Here is a 16,351-nt window from a genome sequence, read left to right as displayed (position 1 = left end):
TCCATATAAGCGAGAAAACGGGGTAAATCCCAACAAAACTGCCACCACAACCCCTAAAACCCATCCGCCACAATCCCCGCCTTCCTCTCCTCCTCCAGCCTCTCCCTATTAGCCCTCCACCACCACCCATCCGTCACAGCATTTTTGTCATCTCGCTCCCCGTCCCAGACCCTCTCTCCATCCCACGGCTTCGGATTCAAAATATAATGCACATTTTTAACGTTCCCATCCCTCCAGATCTCACTATGGACACCTCCCCACCGCAGCGTCCTAAGCGCATTATAGATATAAGGCAGCGGCACCCAACGGCCGGGAAACAGATCTGAAAGCAACGACTGGTCTGCGAATTCGTAGGTGGATGTCGCTGAGGGGGTTTGTAGGATGGTTAGAATTTTATCATAGATGGAGCTGCATGGGTTGACGACCTGGAGGCCACCGTTTAGAGCGCCTAGGCCTGTGGTTGATGGGGCGCCTTGCGTCTGTGCGCCGGTGGGGTCTGCGTGTTGGGTTGTTAAGGCGCAGTTTGGGGGGATCCTGTATCGGGTTGCGTCGTTAGGAAGCGGTTATATACGAATTTCAGAGGGTTTTTTTTTTTTCTTAATAAAGAAAGAAAGAAAGAAAGAAGGATAGAGGGAGCGAGGACATACCAATCCTTGGGATAATGTGGCTTTTTCAACGGGTTACAGACGCAGGCGTGAGTCGCAGCGAAGACGCGCGAGCCCTCGCCTTTCAATTTCGGATCGTCGAGTTCCAGATCCATTAATTCGTCCATGTTTTGCAGGACCAGCATGTCACTGTCCAGCTGGACGACACGGTCATACTCCACGAGGGAGAAGGGGGTTAACTTGCTCCAGCAGTCGTAGAAGCGGGTGTCATTGCTGTAATCCTTGTGGATAGCCGGGAGGAGGTAAGGAACATGTCTGCTTGGAATACCCCTGGCTTGTAGGGCGAAGTGCCCGTCTGGAGGGAATGAATCCGTGTAGAGTGCTACGAGGGGATATTTGGACCCGACTTTTTTGAGGGAATAGTCTAGAGTCAGGAGCCCAGAGAGGTAGGCTGTGTTGGTGATAAGGGTGGTCCAGACTGTATGATATGTTCATTAATAGAAGGGTTCCGAGAGGAAAATATTACAAAAACCAGGACTCACCCTTTCTATGCGCAGCTCTGGGCGCGGGGCTGGTTACTAGTGCTGGGTCTCCCATTATGATTTCAATAGGCGGTACTGTGCGCAGTTCTCGCAGAGGCGGAGAGCAAAAGAGGTGAAAGATGCGAAACAGTGGACCCTGGATGAAAACAAGATAAGGACTAGTAGTCGTGTCTATGAAGAGATGGCATTCAGAGGGAGCTGTAAGCAACTACGGTGAAGCGGGGAAGATTTGTCGAAATCTCCTACGAGGAGGCAGCCAACAGCAACATATTCACGAAGAAAACTGGTTAATAATGTGAGCTTAAGCATAGGCCGTATTAAGAAAACATCTTCACCACAATGCAATACATCCCTCTTTTTCTGCTTCTAAATATCTCTTCCGACTACTGGTTCTTTTTTATATATATATATATATATATATTTTTTCTTTTAGTGGAACGTTTTAAGTTAATTTAGATCGAAAAAAGTTTTGCAAACCCGTGTTGATCACGTGGTGTAAAACAGACCATTTCCGTTTCTGGAATAGCGTCAGATCTCCCGATACCAATCAATCACGTGATTTGGCGAGTCGCGATGATGACTCAGCAGCCTGTTGGGTGGAGACCCGCGGCCACAACTTGCTTCCATGAGCCATTATGACAGACGATTTACAGTGCTTAGGCTTGGAACATTGGAGGAGAGGAAAGCCTCGTTGGTATTTGGGGGTGTTCCGGTTCCCCGCAGCTTTAGTTCCCAGAGTATATCCTGCTGTCTGCTGCACCCCTGAACCCTATCTACTGGTTTCCTAGCCGCGCATCGCGAGGCGCCGTGGTGGAGCTGTTTGAACGCGTTGAGAACCAACCAAGCGTGTGTTTCTTGACTTCTGGCGTCTTGCTCCCCCGTCTCCTTAATCTTTTCCCACACACAACTTCATTTCCTCAATTCTCCTCCTTTCTCTCCCCCGTTGAGAGGTCCTCTCTTTCGTCGGATTTTTGTTTTTCGTTTTTTATCTTTGTTTGTTTCTTGTTTTCCTTTTGATTGCCTTCATTTTCCTTTTTTCCCTTTTTAGTTCACATCTTTGCTACGCTCTATATGCTGTAAGCGTGAACTTCGTTATATAGCCCTTTCCACGAGCCATTGGTCCAATTTGACGCGATTTGTTCAGAGTATAGAATTCTGGAAGGGATAGACTTCTCGATTAATACGTGTTTTTACCTTACTGCCTGGGATGGAGTCCTCTCCTCCAAGAGCAGGCACTCAACTGCCTCCTGTGGCCGGTGTGAAGAGGCCTGCTTCTCTCCTCCCAGCCTTCGAGCCCTCGTCGTCCCCAAGTCTTCCTCGGCCGTTAAAACGGCTGGCACGAGAATCCGGAGACGATGCATCGACGTATCCAACCCCCGTTCCCACTTCGTCTACTGCAATAATGACTTCCTCCCCTGTTCGCTCCAATCCACGCCGTCATGGACTTACAAGAACGCACTCCATGGCTTCCGAAAGAGCTCCATTATCTACTGTTCCTTCGATAACATTGCCCCAGTCAGGGGAGTGTATTTTAATGGGTAGATCCAGCGGTTCTTGTCATTTTCAGTTATCAGCCAGTCGATTGATCTCACGGGTCCATGTTCAAGCCGCATATAAACCCTCATCCAACCCCTTTGATCGAGAAAGAATCGAGATTCTTTGTACCGGATGGAATGGAATCAAGTTACATTGTCAGGGGAAAAAGTATGAATTGAACAAGGGCAAAACATTTACCTCTGATATCAAAGATGCGGATGTCATGATCGATGTGCAGGATGCTCGAGTGTTGGTCCAGTGGCCGAGACAGGAACAGAAAGATTCCTCCTCGACCATTAACTCTGATCAAACCTGGGAAGAGGCCTCTCCTGTGAGAAAGCTTCGTACCGCCTCACATCCGCTCCCGAGCAGCCCTCTACGAAGCCGGGGACGGCTGGCTTCGCCAATATCTCCATCTCCTGCTGTACAAGCCCTCCTGCCTTCTGAAGCTCCATTGATGACCCCCAGCCACTCAGTTCAAAGTGCCGTGGTTGTATATGAGGATGAACCGTCTCCTAGTCATGATCAAAAGCTCTCAAGCTCGGCCTCTCATGCTACACAGGTGATTCCCAATCCTTTCAACATCGAGAACCGAAAGGCCTCCGTGTCTGGCTCCTCCGAGGGGAAAGTGGAGGATCTATCGGAACATGACGAGGAGAACGATCCCATCATCCACTCTTTCGGGCCCTTTGGCGATAATATACTTCCCCGTCTGGCTTCATTCTCCGCGAGAGAGTCACCAGTCAGGTCTCCTCGTGTCAGCACGCGGAAACCACCCGTCCAACTCATCCCCCATGACGTCGCTAAACCTGCCAAGGCAGACGATGGTGACTCCCTCAAGGAGAAGGCGCAGAACCACATCGTGAATCAGCTTGCCTTTTCTCGATTATCATCCAGCCCGCTGTCAACGATTCTCAGTCACCTTCCATCCGAGCTGTGGAAGAAGACAACCACCTCCGACGGCGCCTTTTCAACCCCGGAGATCAAATCCATTATAGAGTCGACCGCATGCATTGGCAAAGTGAGCCGGGAAGGCAAAGATGCTGCTGGCAAACCTCTGGAAAGCGAATATTACTACATCCCCGACTTGGATGAGGATGAGAAGCGAAAGGAGGCTGTTGTTAATGACTTGATGAAGCCCGGTCTGCGGAGCTGTAGGAAGCAACACAAGGTTCGATTTCTTCCATATGACTCATCCCCTCCACCAGCATGTGCCCATTTCGTTCGTCTAGGTGCATTGGTTTTATTGACTCGATTTCATTCAATAGCAATACTACTGGCGAAAACCCAAATAGTCGAGATGCGAAGACATCCTCCCGTTCACTTGCTCAATTGATTGATTAATTTTTATTTCATTCGAACCCTTGAAATGGCCGGATCCATGAATCACTAGCTGACTGATTGAACTTTCCTCCCTCCCCCATTTGAATGCCATTATGTCAGAATATTCTTGTTTTGCTCCCTTCCCCACAATTCTTAACTTTTTATTCCCATAAGCCAAAATGACAAAAAAAATAAATAAAAAAAGAGAAAGAGAGAGAGAGAGAGAAAAGAAAAAGAGAAAGAGAGAGAGAAAAGAAAAAGAGAAAGAGAGAGAGAAAAGAGAAAGAGAAAGAGAAAGAGAAAGAGAAAGAAAAATTAAAAGAAAAAGAAGCAAAGAAAAGAAGAAAAAGGTCCTTTTTCTTCTCCCCATTCTTCTCCATATAGCTTTAGCACTAGCATAGCGTTGTTTGGGCATCTATCTATCATTTCTATAAAACCCCGTTGTTTTCTATACTTTTGTTTGTTTTCCTTTTCCTTTTCATTTCCTTTGTCCTTAATCGAATTAGTTACCCTTCTTCCCCTATCCACTATTTTTATCCCCAAGCCTACCCCCATGATTGCCAATACCCTTCCCAACCGGATGTACCCCCAACCCCGTATATGCCCCTTCATGATATCACCATAGCTTAGTTCCCCCAATTACCCATATCACCCGCAACCCAGCCACTTCCACTTACCCAGCTGCCAAAACACAAACTGCTATGTATAACTGTTTACTTTCTCAATTCCTAGTCTAATGCGGGAAGTTGTATCGAAACTCCCCCACCCCCCTGCCCCCGAACCGACAAATTGAATTGAGGCTATTTTCTGGTAGAGTATGTAAGAATGTACTGTATGCAGCAATTAGTTACGTTTTTCTTAACCCTTTCTCTTCAAGTAACCAGTTTATCCAACTAAACAGTAAATGATTATGTGTCGGACACATCCGCCATGTGACCTATTTTCCACCCCGTATATAGTCGTTCTCGTAGCCAGCAACCTTTGCAATCAACCAAGCTTGCCATTCGGTCATTATGTGTTTGCTCGAAAAGGCTGGGTTCCTAGTTACGTCTCAAACAACTACTTCCAACTACACGTAACGCTAGTTACTTGTATCGTTGGGAAGCTCGGGATACGGCAGAGGCAGCACCTTGAGCTCAACAATTCTTGCTGACTTGATGTCTCTGCTCTAATTATCAGTTAACTACTGACTGCAGAGGTAGTGAAATGGGGGAAGACCGTTCGGATAAATATTCGGGAGACATCATTCTCCGCTGAGTTAACTATTTTTCCTTTTCTGTTTCTGGGACAGCAGCCGTGAGTTACATACAACAGAGTTAATCACTCCAGTCCAACTTTCTGCGTCTCAACACCTAGGTTGATTTGCGGTTATGATCAATGATGTATACCCTTGGGATGTGCATCGTTTACGGCCAATTAGTTATGCCTCGGTTCATCAGTTACACCCGAACTCTAAACTATCTGGCATTAGCCTGTCCTGGTATCTCCTGGGGAGAGATGCTGCAATGTGTGAGGATACCTGGAGTCAATCAGATGAGGCCCACGGTCGCCCAAACATGCGCAGTGAATATTATGTGAATTGCACTTTGCCCGAGCTGATCGAGGGCCATGAATTATGGCTGATGGAAGAACTTAAAGAGAGATTTCTAGGATATTGCTAAAAAGCACATCCTGGGATCTTAACCATCTTCCATTGAGCTATATTCAGTGCTAAAAGCTCTAAACTCACCAGAGGTATTTATTATACTATGCACAACTTGCCTTGGTTCCTCGGATCGTGGGGAAATCCCCGCCCTGTTTGTCGAACGGTGGCACCGACCGGTCACTTTTTTGCGTTAACCATTCCCCGCGCAGCAGAGAGAAATGGAAGCAAGCCTTAAATTGCACCAAGATTCTAGTTGCTTTCTTTCCCTCTTCATAAAGAGCTATCCGTGGTGCCTCTTTTTCTCAGTATCTCTTTTTAATGATTCTGCATTGAAATATTATTTGACCTTCTCAACCTCCCCAGCAACCCGGGGAAAATCAAATTCCCCTCTCCTGTTTTCTACACTCTTTTCATTCTGCAGATTGAGTTGAGGCATAGCATGGCGGCAAACGGAGATTATCCCCTGATGGAGGTGGGGAACAAGAATTATGCCGAAGCTGCTGTTGTGATCATTGGCGCTGGCATTTCCGGCAAGTTGGATGGCACCAATATGTAGGCCTGCAGGTAACTACCCCGATGTCACTGCTAACCTTCGGTTTCTGCAGGAATGTGTACCGCGATCAACTTGTTGAATAACAACATCCACAACTTCGTAATCATTGAAAAGAGCGGTGGACTTGGCGGAACGTGGAGGGATAACAAATATCCCGGCTGTTGTTGTGATAGTACGTCTGTTTTGGGAGAAGTTGCTCGCTCTCCTTTGGATGAACGGGATGGGGTATTTATGCTAATAGGTTGCAGTTAATTCTCATCTCTACAGCTATTCCTTTAAGCAGAACCCAAATTGGTCAAGACTATACCCGAATCAGGAAGAAATTCTGGTACGAGGCTATACCCCTTCCCCGACTTCTGAGTGTTCTCATTTAATCAGCTGTGACTGTTGGAATGGCAATAGCGGTACCTCCACGGCGTAGCCGAGAAATACAAGCTGTTCCGTTTCATTCGCTTCAACTCCGCTGTTGAGGAAGCCAGATGGGACGATAAAACTCGAAAATGGAAAACAGCCATCAAAGTAGGCTCAGGTTCGAAGGATGCGGAGTTTGTAGACCACTATACAATCTCCTCTGACTTCCTTGTCTCTGCCGTTGGCCAACTCAATTCGCCGTCATATCCATCAATTCCCGGAATCGAAGATTTCCAGGGGAAGATGATTCACACGGCTCGGTGGGATTGGACCTACGATCTGAAGGGAAAGCGGATTGCTGTTATCGGAAATGGTATGGCTCTGCCAATATGCCGGCGTCATCGCGATTTCTGTTCCTTGTTTATATAAAGCTAAAGCTTGCTTTTCACAGGGGCAACGGCTGCGCAAATAATCCCTGAAATAGCGCCCGACGCTGCTCAGCTAACAGTGTTTCAAAGAACACCGAATTGGGTCGTACCCAGACTGGACACTGCCATATGGAAACCGGCTCAGATCCTGTTTAAATACTTCCCGCTTGCCCTCTGGAAAGTACGCGCCTGGATGATGGATATCCGAGAAAGCGTCCACGCTACTATCGCAGACCAAGACTCCAAATGGGCCGAACTCTCCCGAACAGCAAGCATCAACATGCTAAAAAGGCAGCTCCCCAACCGCCCAGACCTCTGGGAGAAATTCATCCCCAACTACCCAGTAGGTTGCAAACGCACCATCATCAGCGACGACTACTTCCCCACCTTCCTCCGCTCCAACGTCCATCTCGAAACCACCCCCATCGACCACATCACCAAAAACGGCATCCAAGTCGCCGGCATCGAGCATGAATTCGACCTCATCGTGCTAGCCACAGGTTTCCGCACAGTGGAATTCATGCACCCGATCCAGGTATACGGTTCTGAAGGCCGAAGCTTGTCGGATATCTGGGCGGACGGCGCCCGCGCTCTCTACGGAGTAACCGTCGAAGCCCTCCCGAACTTCGCCATGCTCTACGGCCCCAACACAAACCTGGGCCACAACTCGATAATCCTGATGATCGAGGCGCAGGCGCGGTATATACAGGCGCTGGTCAGAGCGGTGCTCACAGCGCGGCAGCGGGGGGGTTCGTTGGCGATACTGCCCGACCCGAAACGGGTTGAGGGGTTTAATGCTGAGATGCAGAGGGTGCTTGCGACGACTTCGTTTGCGCATCCGAATTGCCAGAGTTGGTATAAACGGGCAGACGGGAAGATTACGAATAATTGGTCTGGGACGGTGGTCGAGTATCAGAAGGTGTTGGATAGGGTCAATTGGGGGGACTTTTTGGTGGAGGGGACTGGCGCGGAGCAGCTGGGGGGGAGGAAGAGGAGTACGTATGTGGGGAGGGTGAGGGAGGAGTCGCTATTTACGTATCGGGCGTATTTGGTGATGATGATTGGGCTGTTGGGGGTTTGGGGGGTTTGGGCTGGGAAGGGCTTGAGGCTGTTGGGACGGTTGAGGGAGTTGACGGGGTGATTTTGATTTGGTTTGATTTGACTGTATAGACCTGGGTTTTATATTCCACTGTAACTAGATGTTTGCATATTTTACACACGAAATGGATTCTGAGTAATAACCTGACTTGGATAAGGAGTTTGATATAAAACTGTAGATATATGCATAAGTTGCCTGGCAATAAACGCAACTAGTTATAAAAATACGCAGCTAAAGATTGCATAATTAGAGTTAAACTAAACCAGTTACATAGTTTTTCTACCTCGAGCCGAAGCTCGGTTTTATTGGCCCGTTGCTGGGGCTCGTTTAACCAAGTCCATATCGTCTCGTTCTACCCATGCTATGTATGGTATTGTCGAATGGGCAATGGGAGATTTCTTGAGCGCAGTCTCATTCGCTTCGCGGAAGCAAAGATTTACAATGGGTCCATTTCTTTCGTTCCAGTTCAATCCACTAGCCTTCTTCCTCTTCTCGCCCAGAAAATGGCCAAGGTCCCAAGTTTCACCTGGCTATGGCTAGGGTGTGGCGTTTGGGGGAGGCCATCATGGCGGAGACAATCACCGGGTGGTTTACCCGAGCTAAACCCTTCCAGTGGCTGCGTGGACACAAGAGCCCGTTTTCGCAGTCCAACTTGCAAGACCTGGCGCAAATGTTCTCGGCTTGCAGTACAAGTCCGGCGTGACATTTTCCCAGCGAGAAGAGCTTCCATTTTATACCTCAGGACAGACGGGTTGACATCAGAATAACCACCAGCAGAGTGCTAGAAGACGATAGCTGGCTAATTAACTAAACTTCTTCGGAGTAGTTCACTAATTCGCTGGCGAAACTAGGGTGTGATAAGCGCGCCATGCCAGCCCACCCTCACCCCCCTCCCGGTGGGTGGCGGCCGTAAGTTCAGCAGCAATCCGGTCGAGAATGCCGTTGGCGTCTGTAACTCCCTCGTGATCTCGAGGGAAACTGTCTTATCACCGCGTGGAGAGAGCAGCCATCTCGGAGTTGGGTTAATACTTTTTTTTGGCTGGTGAAAACGGCGTGTTCCAAGACAGCAGCAGAACCAACAGCATCGACGTGCAATGTAACGTGCTAGTTATATCCCACGTAACATATAACTAACTAGGTACTTGTCCCACCCACTAGTAACTTACAATTAGGGAAAAAAGCAGGGAAGCCCAGACTCAGAGCCGAGAGTTTTGCTGTGTCGGATATATAAGCCGGGCGATGCACCGGCGGGGAGGGGAAGGTTGAACATATTTGTTGCCTCTCCTACCAACATATATAGAAGAACGCTCCAAAGTTTGACCAAAAGTTACAACTCCTCAACACCAAAGCAGACAAACAACAAGATAACATCTACGATTCCATCCTTTGTTGTCAAGCTATCAAACTGGCAATACAGGGATAATACATACCTCTCTACCTACCAGAACACTCTACCCCACTACTCTACTAGCCCTCTTTTTCGTGGAGTGGAAAACCAACAGAAAACCACCAGCCCCGCCCCCGAAGGCGTATCCATCAATCAAACACACACCTCCAGCCGTCTCTGAAGAGAGAGAGAGAGAGAGGGAATAAAATAAAACAAAGAAAAGCACAATGGCGACAACATCTCACTCCTCCCACTCTTCTCATCCCGCCCGCTTCTCTCACTCCGCCCTTCCCTCTCATAACAAAAAGCACCCAACCGCTGCTAGCATCCCCGCTTCAACCTCAACCTCCACCACCACCCCCACCTCATCCGACGACGACAACAACAACAACAACAACAACAACAACAACAAAAACTCCTCTTCTCCCTCTCCCTCCTCCTCCTCCTCCAAACAGGAGCACGAATTACACTGGAAGCCAATTGGGCGACCGGGCATATCTCCAGCCACCTCACACTGGCAGCCCCAGTTCAATCGAAAACAGAGCTGGAACGAGCAGGACATGAAGCACCATATGCAGCAGAGGTTGACGGGGCTGGAGAAGGGGAGGGAGAGCGGGTTTACGGAGATTGAGAAGGAGATGATGTGAGAGGGAGACGGGCGACTGATCGAGTGGATGATGAGTGGATGATGAATTCATGATGAGTGGATCGATGAAGGGATAGTCACTGTTCCCGTCATGGAAATGTAGTTTTGTATTAATCTGGGCTGGCTCGTTTTTATTCTATTCTCGTATTTCCTGGAAAGCTAGTTAACTCTGTTCTGGCGTTTTGGTGCGGGTGTTCAATCTATAGTTTGTTTCATTGTAACCCCCCCCCCCCCCCCCCCGAAGGCTTTCAAAAATGGTTGAGATATGTTGTTGTGTTTGGCATTGAAAATAATTTGGCAAAGCGGTAGTTTCTCTGTAACATTATGTCTTTAAAATGAGCTTTGAGGTTTTGCTGTATATGAGTTGAATTCCAATTCTGCTGCGGTGTTTGTTGTGTAAGAGTTAAATTAGGTAAAACGAAGTTTAAACCGCGGCTGACTGACACTGTGACGTTGTTGTTAAGAAAGGTCCTCCTCCATGTTGCTTTCTGTGGACTCAACTTCTGTATTTCTTTTTTCCTTTCCTGCCCACAAAAACACACAACATCGACAAGACCACAAAGACTCCCAAAAATATCGTCGTTGGACTTGCCTAATATCTTTTTAAGACCTATCCTGTTCCAGATTTGTCTGCATGCTTGGTGACACCCAATGTGGTGTTCAAGTCGTTCTTCAATATTTCCTTCGAGTCTTCCGAGGGGAACTCACCGGGCTTGACCGCATCCCCTGTCTGCCGCCAGCAACAACAACAACAACAACAACGGGTGCTATATTGACTGAGGTGAAGATCGGAGATGGATCGCGCAAGGAAGAGTTTGTTATTGGCTATTCTCGGAACCTGCTATCTCTTCTGCTATTGTGTATACTGATAGATCGTTGCGTGTAAAAGGGGAGTTGCGTAGCTTCAATGAACGGGCTTGGGCTGGAGAAACTGGTACGTTTATTAGCTACCTCTTCCCCACCGTATACTATCAAACGAACAAGGCAGATCTGATTTGTGATTCAAATAAAAATTCGTTGGCAATGTACTAGGTGTCTTCCCGGTAACCAAATCTCTCGACTCCTCCCTCAAGAAAAACACCGCCTTTATCAAACGTCTCCGAACCGGTATCACGCCCACAGCCCTCCCCACCTTCCTTGCAGATATTCGCACCCTTTCGCTGCACAAGTATCTGTCCGAGATCACCTCTGCGTCCTACGAGGGGCTTAGCAAGCTCAAGTCTCCTGGAGAAATCGCCACGGGCGTCGAGATCGCCAGCGCCCTGCACCAACGGTTTGGTCCTGATGAATTTACCAAGCAACTTGGATGGCTGCTGGGTCGAGGCTTGACGACACCGGATAAAGCGCAGTTGAAGGCGTGGACTCAGGATATCCGTGAGAGGGAAGAAAAAGACCGCCTGGCTAGACAGCGGGCACTCCTTCGCGTCGTGACGGAGCTGTGGCTTGTCGGATTCCTGCGGAGCTTGGATGATGTGGAGCGTCCGGAAGATCTGGGGACAAAGGGGAAGGATGGTGCATCTACTATCGGCGGCAAGGGCTCTTCTTCTGATGGGATGACGAAGTCTAGGTCGTCTCAGGCTGCGGCGAAGGGTGATCAGGACAGAGAGGCAGAGCCGTTCCCCCTGGAAGTGCTGAAGGATCTTCTGGGGTATGACCGTGAGCACGTGAATTTGCCGCTGGCTGTGTTGTTTGCAAGAACCTACAGCTGGGATATTTTGGGGTCGAAGGGACTGGAAGAAGGCAGGAAGAATGTGGAGGCAGAGGGCGCGACCGCGGCGGCTTCGGGGAAGGATGCGCCGGAGGCTGGATCTGGCGATGAGTCTGCAGGAGTAAATGGAGAAACAATGGAAGATGATCCACCCCTGGCATCCGAAAAGGTCCAGGTCCGGTTCAAAAATATCCTTTGCCGGTATCTCGAGGATGTTAAAGCGCATGTTATCCGCGATCAGAAAGCGCTTGCAACGCAGAGTCGAAAGAATGCGGAGGCTTATGTGAAGAGCGGCGAAATTTTCGAAGACCGTCAATCGAATTTCGAGAAACAGACAAAAGCCCATGAAAAGCTTGTCTCTAACACCCAAGTTCTTTGTGAGATTCTTGGCGTAGACATGCCGGATCTCATGGAGAAGGAAACAGTTGAGACTGCTCTTGGTAGCGGGATAGGTCTTGTCAAGGCCGGAGATTATCTACGTGGACACGGCGAAGGCCCTGGCATTTGGGAAGATGAAGAGGAGCGCCGGTTTTATGAGAATTTGGTCGATTTGAAAGGCAAAGTGCCAGCTGTTCTTCTTGAGGATGGCAAGAAGAAGAAAACTGATGGAGACGATCAGGCCAAGAAGAAGGCCGACAGCGAACTCCCCAATGACGTGGGGGTTGACCATTCTGGTAAAGGAGAAGTTACGAAACCGGACAACTCTTCTTCGGAACCAGCCAACCAGGAAGCTGACAGCCAATCTATTGCCATGGTTAACAAGACCGTAGGTGCCCAACTTGATATGTTGTTGGCAAAGCTTCCAGAACTGCAAACCAAGAATTCCGTCGACCAGCTGGCACTGGATTTCTGCTTCCTCAATTCCAAAGCGTCCCGGAACAGATTGGTGAAGGCCATTCAAGAAGCCCCCAAGGGCCGCACGGATCTCCTTCCCCTCTACGCTCGCCTTGTTGCTACACTGGGCCAGTACCTCCCCGACATCCCCCAGAGTCTTATCAGCTACCTCGACGAAGAATTCCGGAGTCTTCAACGCCGCAAGCTGAAGGAATTTCTTGGCCAGGTACGCACAAGCAATATTCGATATTTGGCCGAACTCACCAAATTTGGCGTTGTCCCTGAACATGTTATCTTCCACTGTTTCAAGGTCAGTCTGGACGACTTTTCTCGTATGAACATTGAAATTATTGGCAACTTGCTGGAGAACTGTGGTCGATACCTTCTCCGCAATCCGGAAACAGCACCACGGATGGCGTCCTTCCTGGAAACTCTTAGCCGGAAGAAAGCTGCCCAACATCTTGGTCAACAGGAGCGCATGATTATCGAGAATGCGATGTACTACGTTGACCCCCCCCAGCGACCTGCTATCCAGCAGAAGGAGCGCACTCCGGTCGAGCAGTACATTCGCAAACTCATCTTTCTTGATATGAATAAGCGGAATTGCTCTAAGATTTTGAAGAGTATTCGAAAGCTTCATTGGGAGGAACAAGAAGTGAGATATATTTTGTTGAAAAGCCTATATATATATATATATATATATATATTTTTCTATGGACGACATGGTAACTAACAGCCCTAGGTTGTCCAAATTCTCGAGCGAATCTTCAGCAAGCCTGGAAAAGTCAAGTATGGGAACATACATATTATGGCCAGCATTGTCAGCGCCCTCTACCGCTGTCATCAAGATTTTGTCATTAGGATTGTAGACAATACACTTGAATTCATTACGCTTGGGTTGGAGCAGAATGACTTCAAGCAGAATCAACGAAGAGTTGCCGAGATTAAGTACCTTGGAGAGCTGTACAATTATAAAATGGTCGACTCGCCGGTCATTTTTGATACTCTCTATCGTCTTGTTACATTCGGACATGGTATGTTAATATGTGATCTTGCATGTCCATCCAGAACATTTCAAGCCACAAGTTGCTGACATCAACATTAGAGGGGGGCATTCCGGCGCCAGGGAAGATTACCTTCTTGGATATGCCCGATGATTTCTTCCGGATCCGATTAGTGTGCACCCTTCTTGATACCTGCGGGGTGTGCTTTGATCGCGGGCCTGCGAAGAAAAAGCTCGACTTCTTCTTGACATTCTTTCAGGTACTACTTTCCCAAGCAGCAGATTTTGTTGGATGTCCAACTGATATGGTATTGCCGTAGTATTACCTGTTTACGAAGGACCCCTTGCCCATGGATGTGGATTTTCTCGTTCAAGATACCTACGCTTTGACTCGTCCGCAGTGGAAGATTGCTACTGATCCTGCTGAAGCTTCTCGGCTTTTTAGCGAAGCCATAGCGCAGAATTACAAGCTAGAGGAGACTGCGCAAGAGACTGATAAAGCCCCTGAACCGGATGATGAAGGGGAAAGTTCTTCATCTGACGATGGATATGAAGATGATGCCATCCCTGATGCGGATGAAGAAAAGGATGAAGAACATTCTTCCAGTGAAGAACTCGAGGAGGTAGGGGCTATTTACTTTATCCAACGGCACAGCGGAAAGTGTCGAAAGTATCATATCCAATTAACTCTTCTTTGTAGACCGTTCGCGATCCAGACCAGGAACGTGATTCCGAATCCGAAGAGGAAGAGCAGATTTTCGTTACCCGCCAGGAAGAACAGCTAGATCCCGAAGCTGAAGCGGAATTCGATCGAGAGTTTGAGAAGATGATGGCTGAGAGCTTGCAGTCTCGAAAATTCGAGCGCAAGGCGATGTTTGACGTTCCCCTGCCAATGAGACGTACAACGCGCGATACATCGACTTCAGAAGATAATCATGAAAGTAGCCAACATGCACCAAACACGATGGCATTTTCTCTCATGACCAAACGAGGAAACCGACAACAGGTCTGTCTCCGCTTCTCTTCTGTAAAATATATCATTATACGACTCTTCATGAGAGTCTCTAACCATTTTTTTCTTCTTTTCCATTCCTCTTTTTTTAATAGACCCGCACTATCGACCTCCCCTCCGACTCCAGCTTTGCCCTCGCGATGAAAACGCAACAACAAGCCGAGCGCGAGGAACAGCAACGCATCAAGAATCTAGTGCTAAACTATGACCTAAGAGATGACAATGAGCCCAGTGACGGTGAATTCAACATCCTTTCCTCCCCTTCCCCAAGAACATCATCAAACCCATCACCCTTCGTGCTGGAAGAGAACCCCAATACTAAAGGAATCATACGCAATAATAAAGGCCCGGATAAGCGTACCCATCGCGGAGACCCGAGGAGCAATAATGATAAATCGAACTCGAATCGCAGCGGGTTCCGTTCCCGCAAGTTACAGCTTAGCGACGTTGATTGGTACGGTGAAAATTAGATTCCAACTTCTTTTTGTTAACCTTTCTGGCAACGCCCCCCCCTTCCCTTTTATTCCCTGTACACAACCTCCCCCTCTGGCCCTGGGGAGAGGAGGAAAGGTCATTACCCGGGCTTTTTCTCCTGGGAAAAACTGTCCACCGGGAACCAACAAAAAAGAAGAAATGTGAGATGAGAGATTTACTAATTTTATATTTTGGTTTTCTTCCTAAATTTTATGGAAGAAAATTCTTTACACGTACAGGACATGAGAAAAACCGTGCAAAAATAAACCGTGTTGATGGTATAGGTTTTTGATGAAACATCTACTCTTCACGTCCCCCCGCCTAAGGAATAAAAAAGTAAAAAAATAAAACGAGATATGAAACATGAGTACCGGAGATTATGAGAGAAAAGACAAAAGGGAGATCGAAATCGAATAGCGGAGCCAACACTCTTTAAGTCAAGTCCCCTAAGCCGATGGGGTGGGCACCCAGGAGAAGCACCCGGACGCAAAACAGTGTTACACGTGTGGACACACGCTCTGTTTGCACGCGAGGGTCGTCTGCAACGCCCCAACAAAAACCAAAGGGGAATGTGGAGAAAATGAGACCCCACCCGTTGTAGATTACTAGTGCTGTTGAGTTTTCTTCTTTCGATCGATCAAAAGGCCGAGACTGAGAGAGTGATAGGAAGGGGGGTGGATAGCGAGAAGAGAAAGGCGTGATGGGGAATGAGGGAATTTGCTGTTGTTGCTGCTAGTTGCTGCTACTCTGCAAAACTGCATGCATGTCCTCTCGGTGGCCCGCGCGGCCTCCCCCTTGGCCACCTGCCCAGTTTCCACAAATGTACGTACGGCGGCTGAAGTGACATGGTCGAGAAGCGTTTTTGTAGAGGCCCGTTCGTTCGTTCGTCAATGCTGATTTACGCGGAAGTGAGTGGGGAGTGGGAGAGGCGGGCGCTTGGGATTTTGCTGTCACGTTGAACGGGCAGGGGTTCGGGATTGGATGGGATGGATGCGGGTTGCAGAGGGAGATTGGACTGAATAAGTACCGTGTGAGAATATATTTGATATCGGATTTTATTACATGCTCAATGGCCTTTTTTGATGAATGGTGGTGATTTCGGGGTTGTTGATGTTATTATAAGATGGTGTGGAGGGCGGAACAAAATGTTTTATTTGCTCCTCGAGAAAGGGGTGGGTGACATAAAGAAAAAGGGGGAGGTTTGG

General features: G+C 48.2%; 6 protein-coding genes across 6 annotated transcripts; 4 read left to right on the top strand and 2 right to left on the bottom strand.

Moving 5' to 3' along the window:
- Nucleotides 1-53: 53 nt before the first annotated feature.
- PADG_07078 (uncharacterized protein) lies at nt 54-1,202 on the bottom strand (the record flags this gene model as incomplete). The annotated part of the gene is made up of 3 exons (XM_010764102.1): nt 54-534; nt 648-1,083; nt 1,148-1,202. 3 exons carry the CDS (start codon nt 1,200-1,202, stop codon nt 54-56), a joined length of 972 nt encoding a protein of 323 aa, XP_010762404.1.
- A 1,152-nt stretch (nt 1,203-2,354) lies between these two features.
- On the top strand, nt 2,355-4,019 carry PADG_07077 (uncharacterized protein; the record flags this gene model as incomplete). The annotated part of the gene is made up of 1 exon (XM_010764101.1): nt 2,355-4,019. One exon carries the CDS (start codon nt 2,355-2,357, stop codon nt 4,017-4,019), a length of 1,665 nt encoding a protein of 554 aa, XP_010762403.1.
- Nucleotides 4,020-6,090: 2,071 nt separating this feature from the next.
- PADG_07076 (uncharacterized protein) lies at nt 6,091-8,124 on the top strand (the record flags this gene model as incomplete). The annotated part of the gene is made up of 6 exons (XM_010764100.1): nt 6,091-6,203; nt 6,257-6,278; nt 6,319-6,376; nt 6,453-6,532; nt 6,607-6,928; nt 7,007-8,124. The coding sequence occupies 6 exons, from the start codon at nt 6,091-6,093 to the stop codon at nt 8,122-8,124; spliced, it is 1,713 nt and encodes a 570-aa protein (XP_010762402.1).
- Nucleotides 8,125-8,384: 260 nt separating this feature from the next.
- On the bottom strand, nt 8,385-8,788 carry PADG_07075 (uncharacterized protein; the record flags this gene model as incomplete). Its single annotated transcript, XM_010764099.1, has 2 exons — nt 8,385-8,608; nt 8,677-8,788. The coding sequence occupies 2 exons, from the start codon at nt 8,786-8,788 to the stop codon at nt 8,385-8,387; spliced, it is 336 nt and encodes a 111-aa protein (XP_010762401.1).
- A 908-nt stretch (nt 8,789-9,696) lies between these two features.
- On the top strand, nt 9,697-10,116 carry PADG_07074 (uncharacterized protein; the record flags this gene model as incomplete). Its single annotated transcript, XM_010764235.1, has 1 exon — nt 9,697-10,116. The coding sequence occupies one exon, from the start codon at nt 9,697-9,699 to the stop codon at nt 10,114-10,116; it is 420 nt and encodes a 139-aa protein (XP_010762537.1).
- A 633-nt stretch (nt 10,117-10,749) lies between these two features.
- On the top strand, nt 10,750-15,142 carry PADG_07073 (uncharacterized protein; the record flags this gene model as incomplete). The annotated part of the gene is made up of 8 exons (XM_010764098.1): nt 10,750-10,928; nt 10,988-11,049; nt 11,148-13,312; nt 13,400-13,691; nt 13,763-13,920; nt 13,981-14,283; nt 14,361-14,666; nt 14,768-15,142. 8 exons carry the CDS (start codon nt 10,750-10,752, stop codon nt 15,140-15,142), a joined length of 3,840 nt encoding a protein of 1,279 aa, XP_010762400.1.
- Between the last annotated feature and the right edge of the window lie 1,209 nt (nt 15,143-16,351).

The sequence above is a fragment of the Paracoccidioides brasiliensis genome (genome assembly GCF_000150735.1).
Source record: "Paracoccidioides brasiliensis Pb18 unplaced genomic scaffold supercont2.10, whole genome shotgun sequence".
NCBI classification, from domain to species: Eukaryota; Fungi; Ascomycota; class Eurotiomycetes; order Onygenales; family Ajellomycetaceae; genus Paracoccidioides; species Paracoccidioides brasiliensis.
Note: the sequence above shows the minus strand (reverse complement) of the source record. Positions and strands in the feature narration are given on the sequence as shown.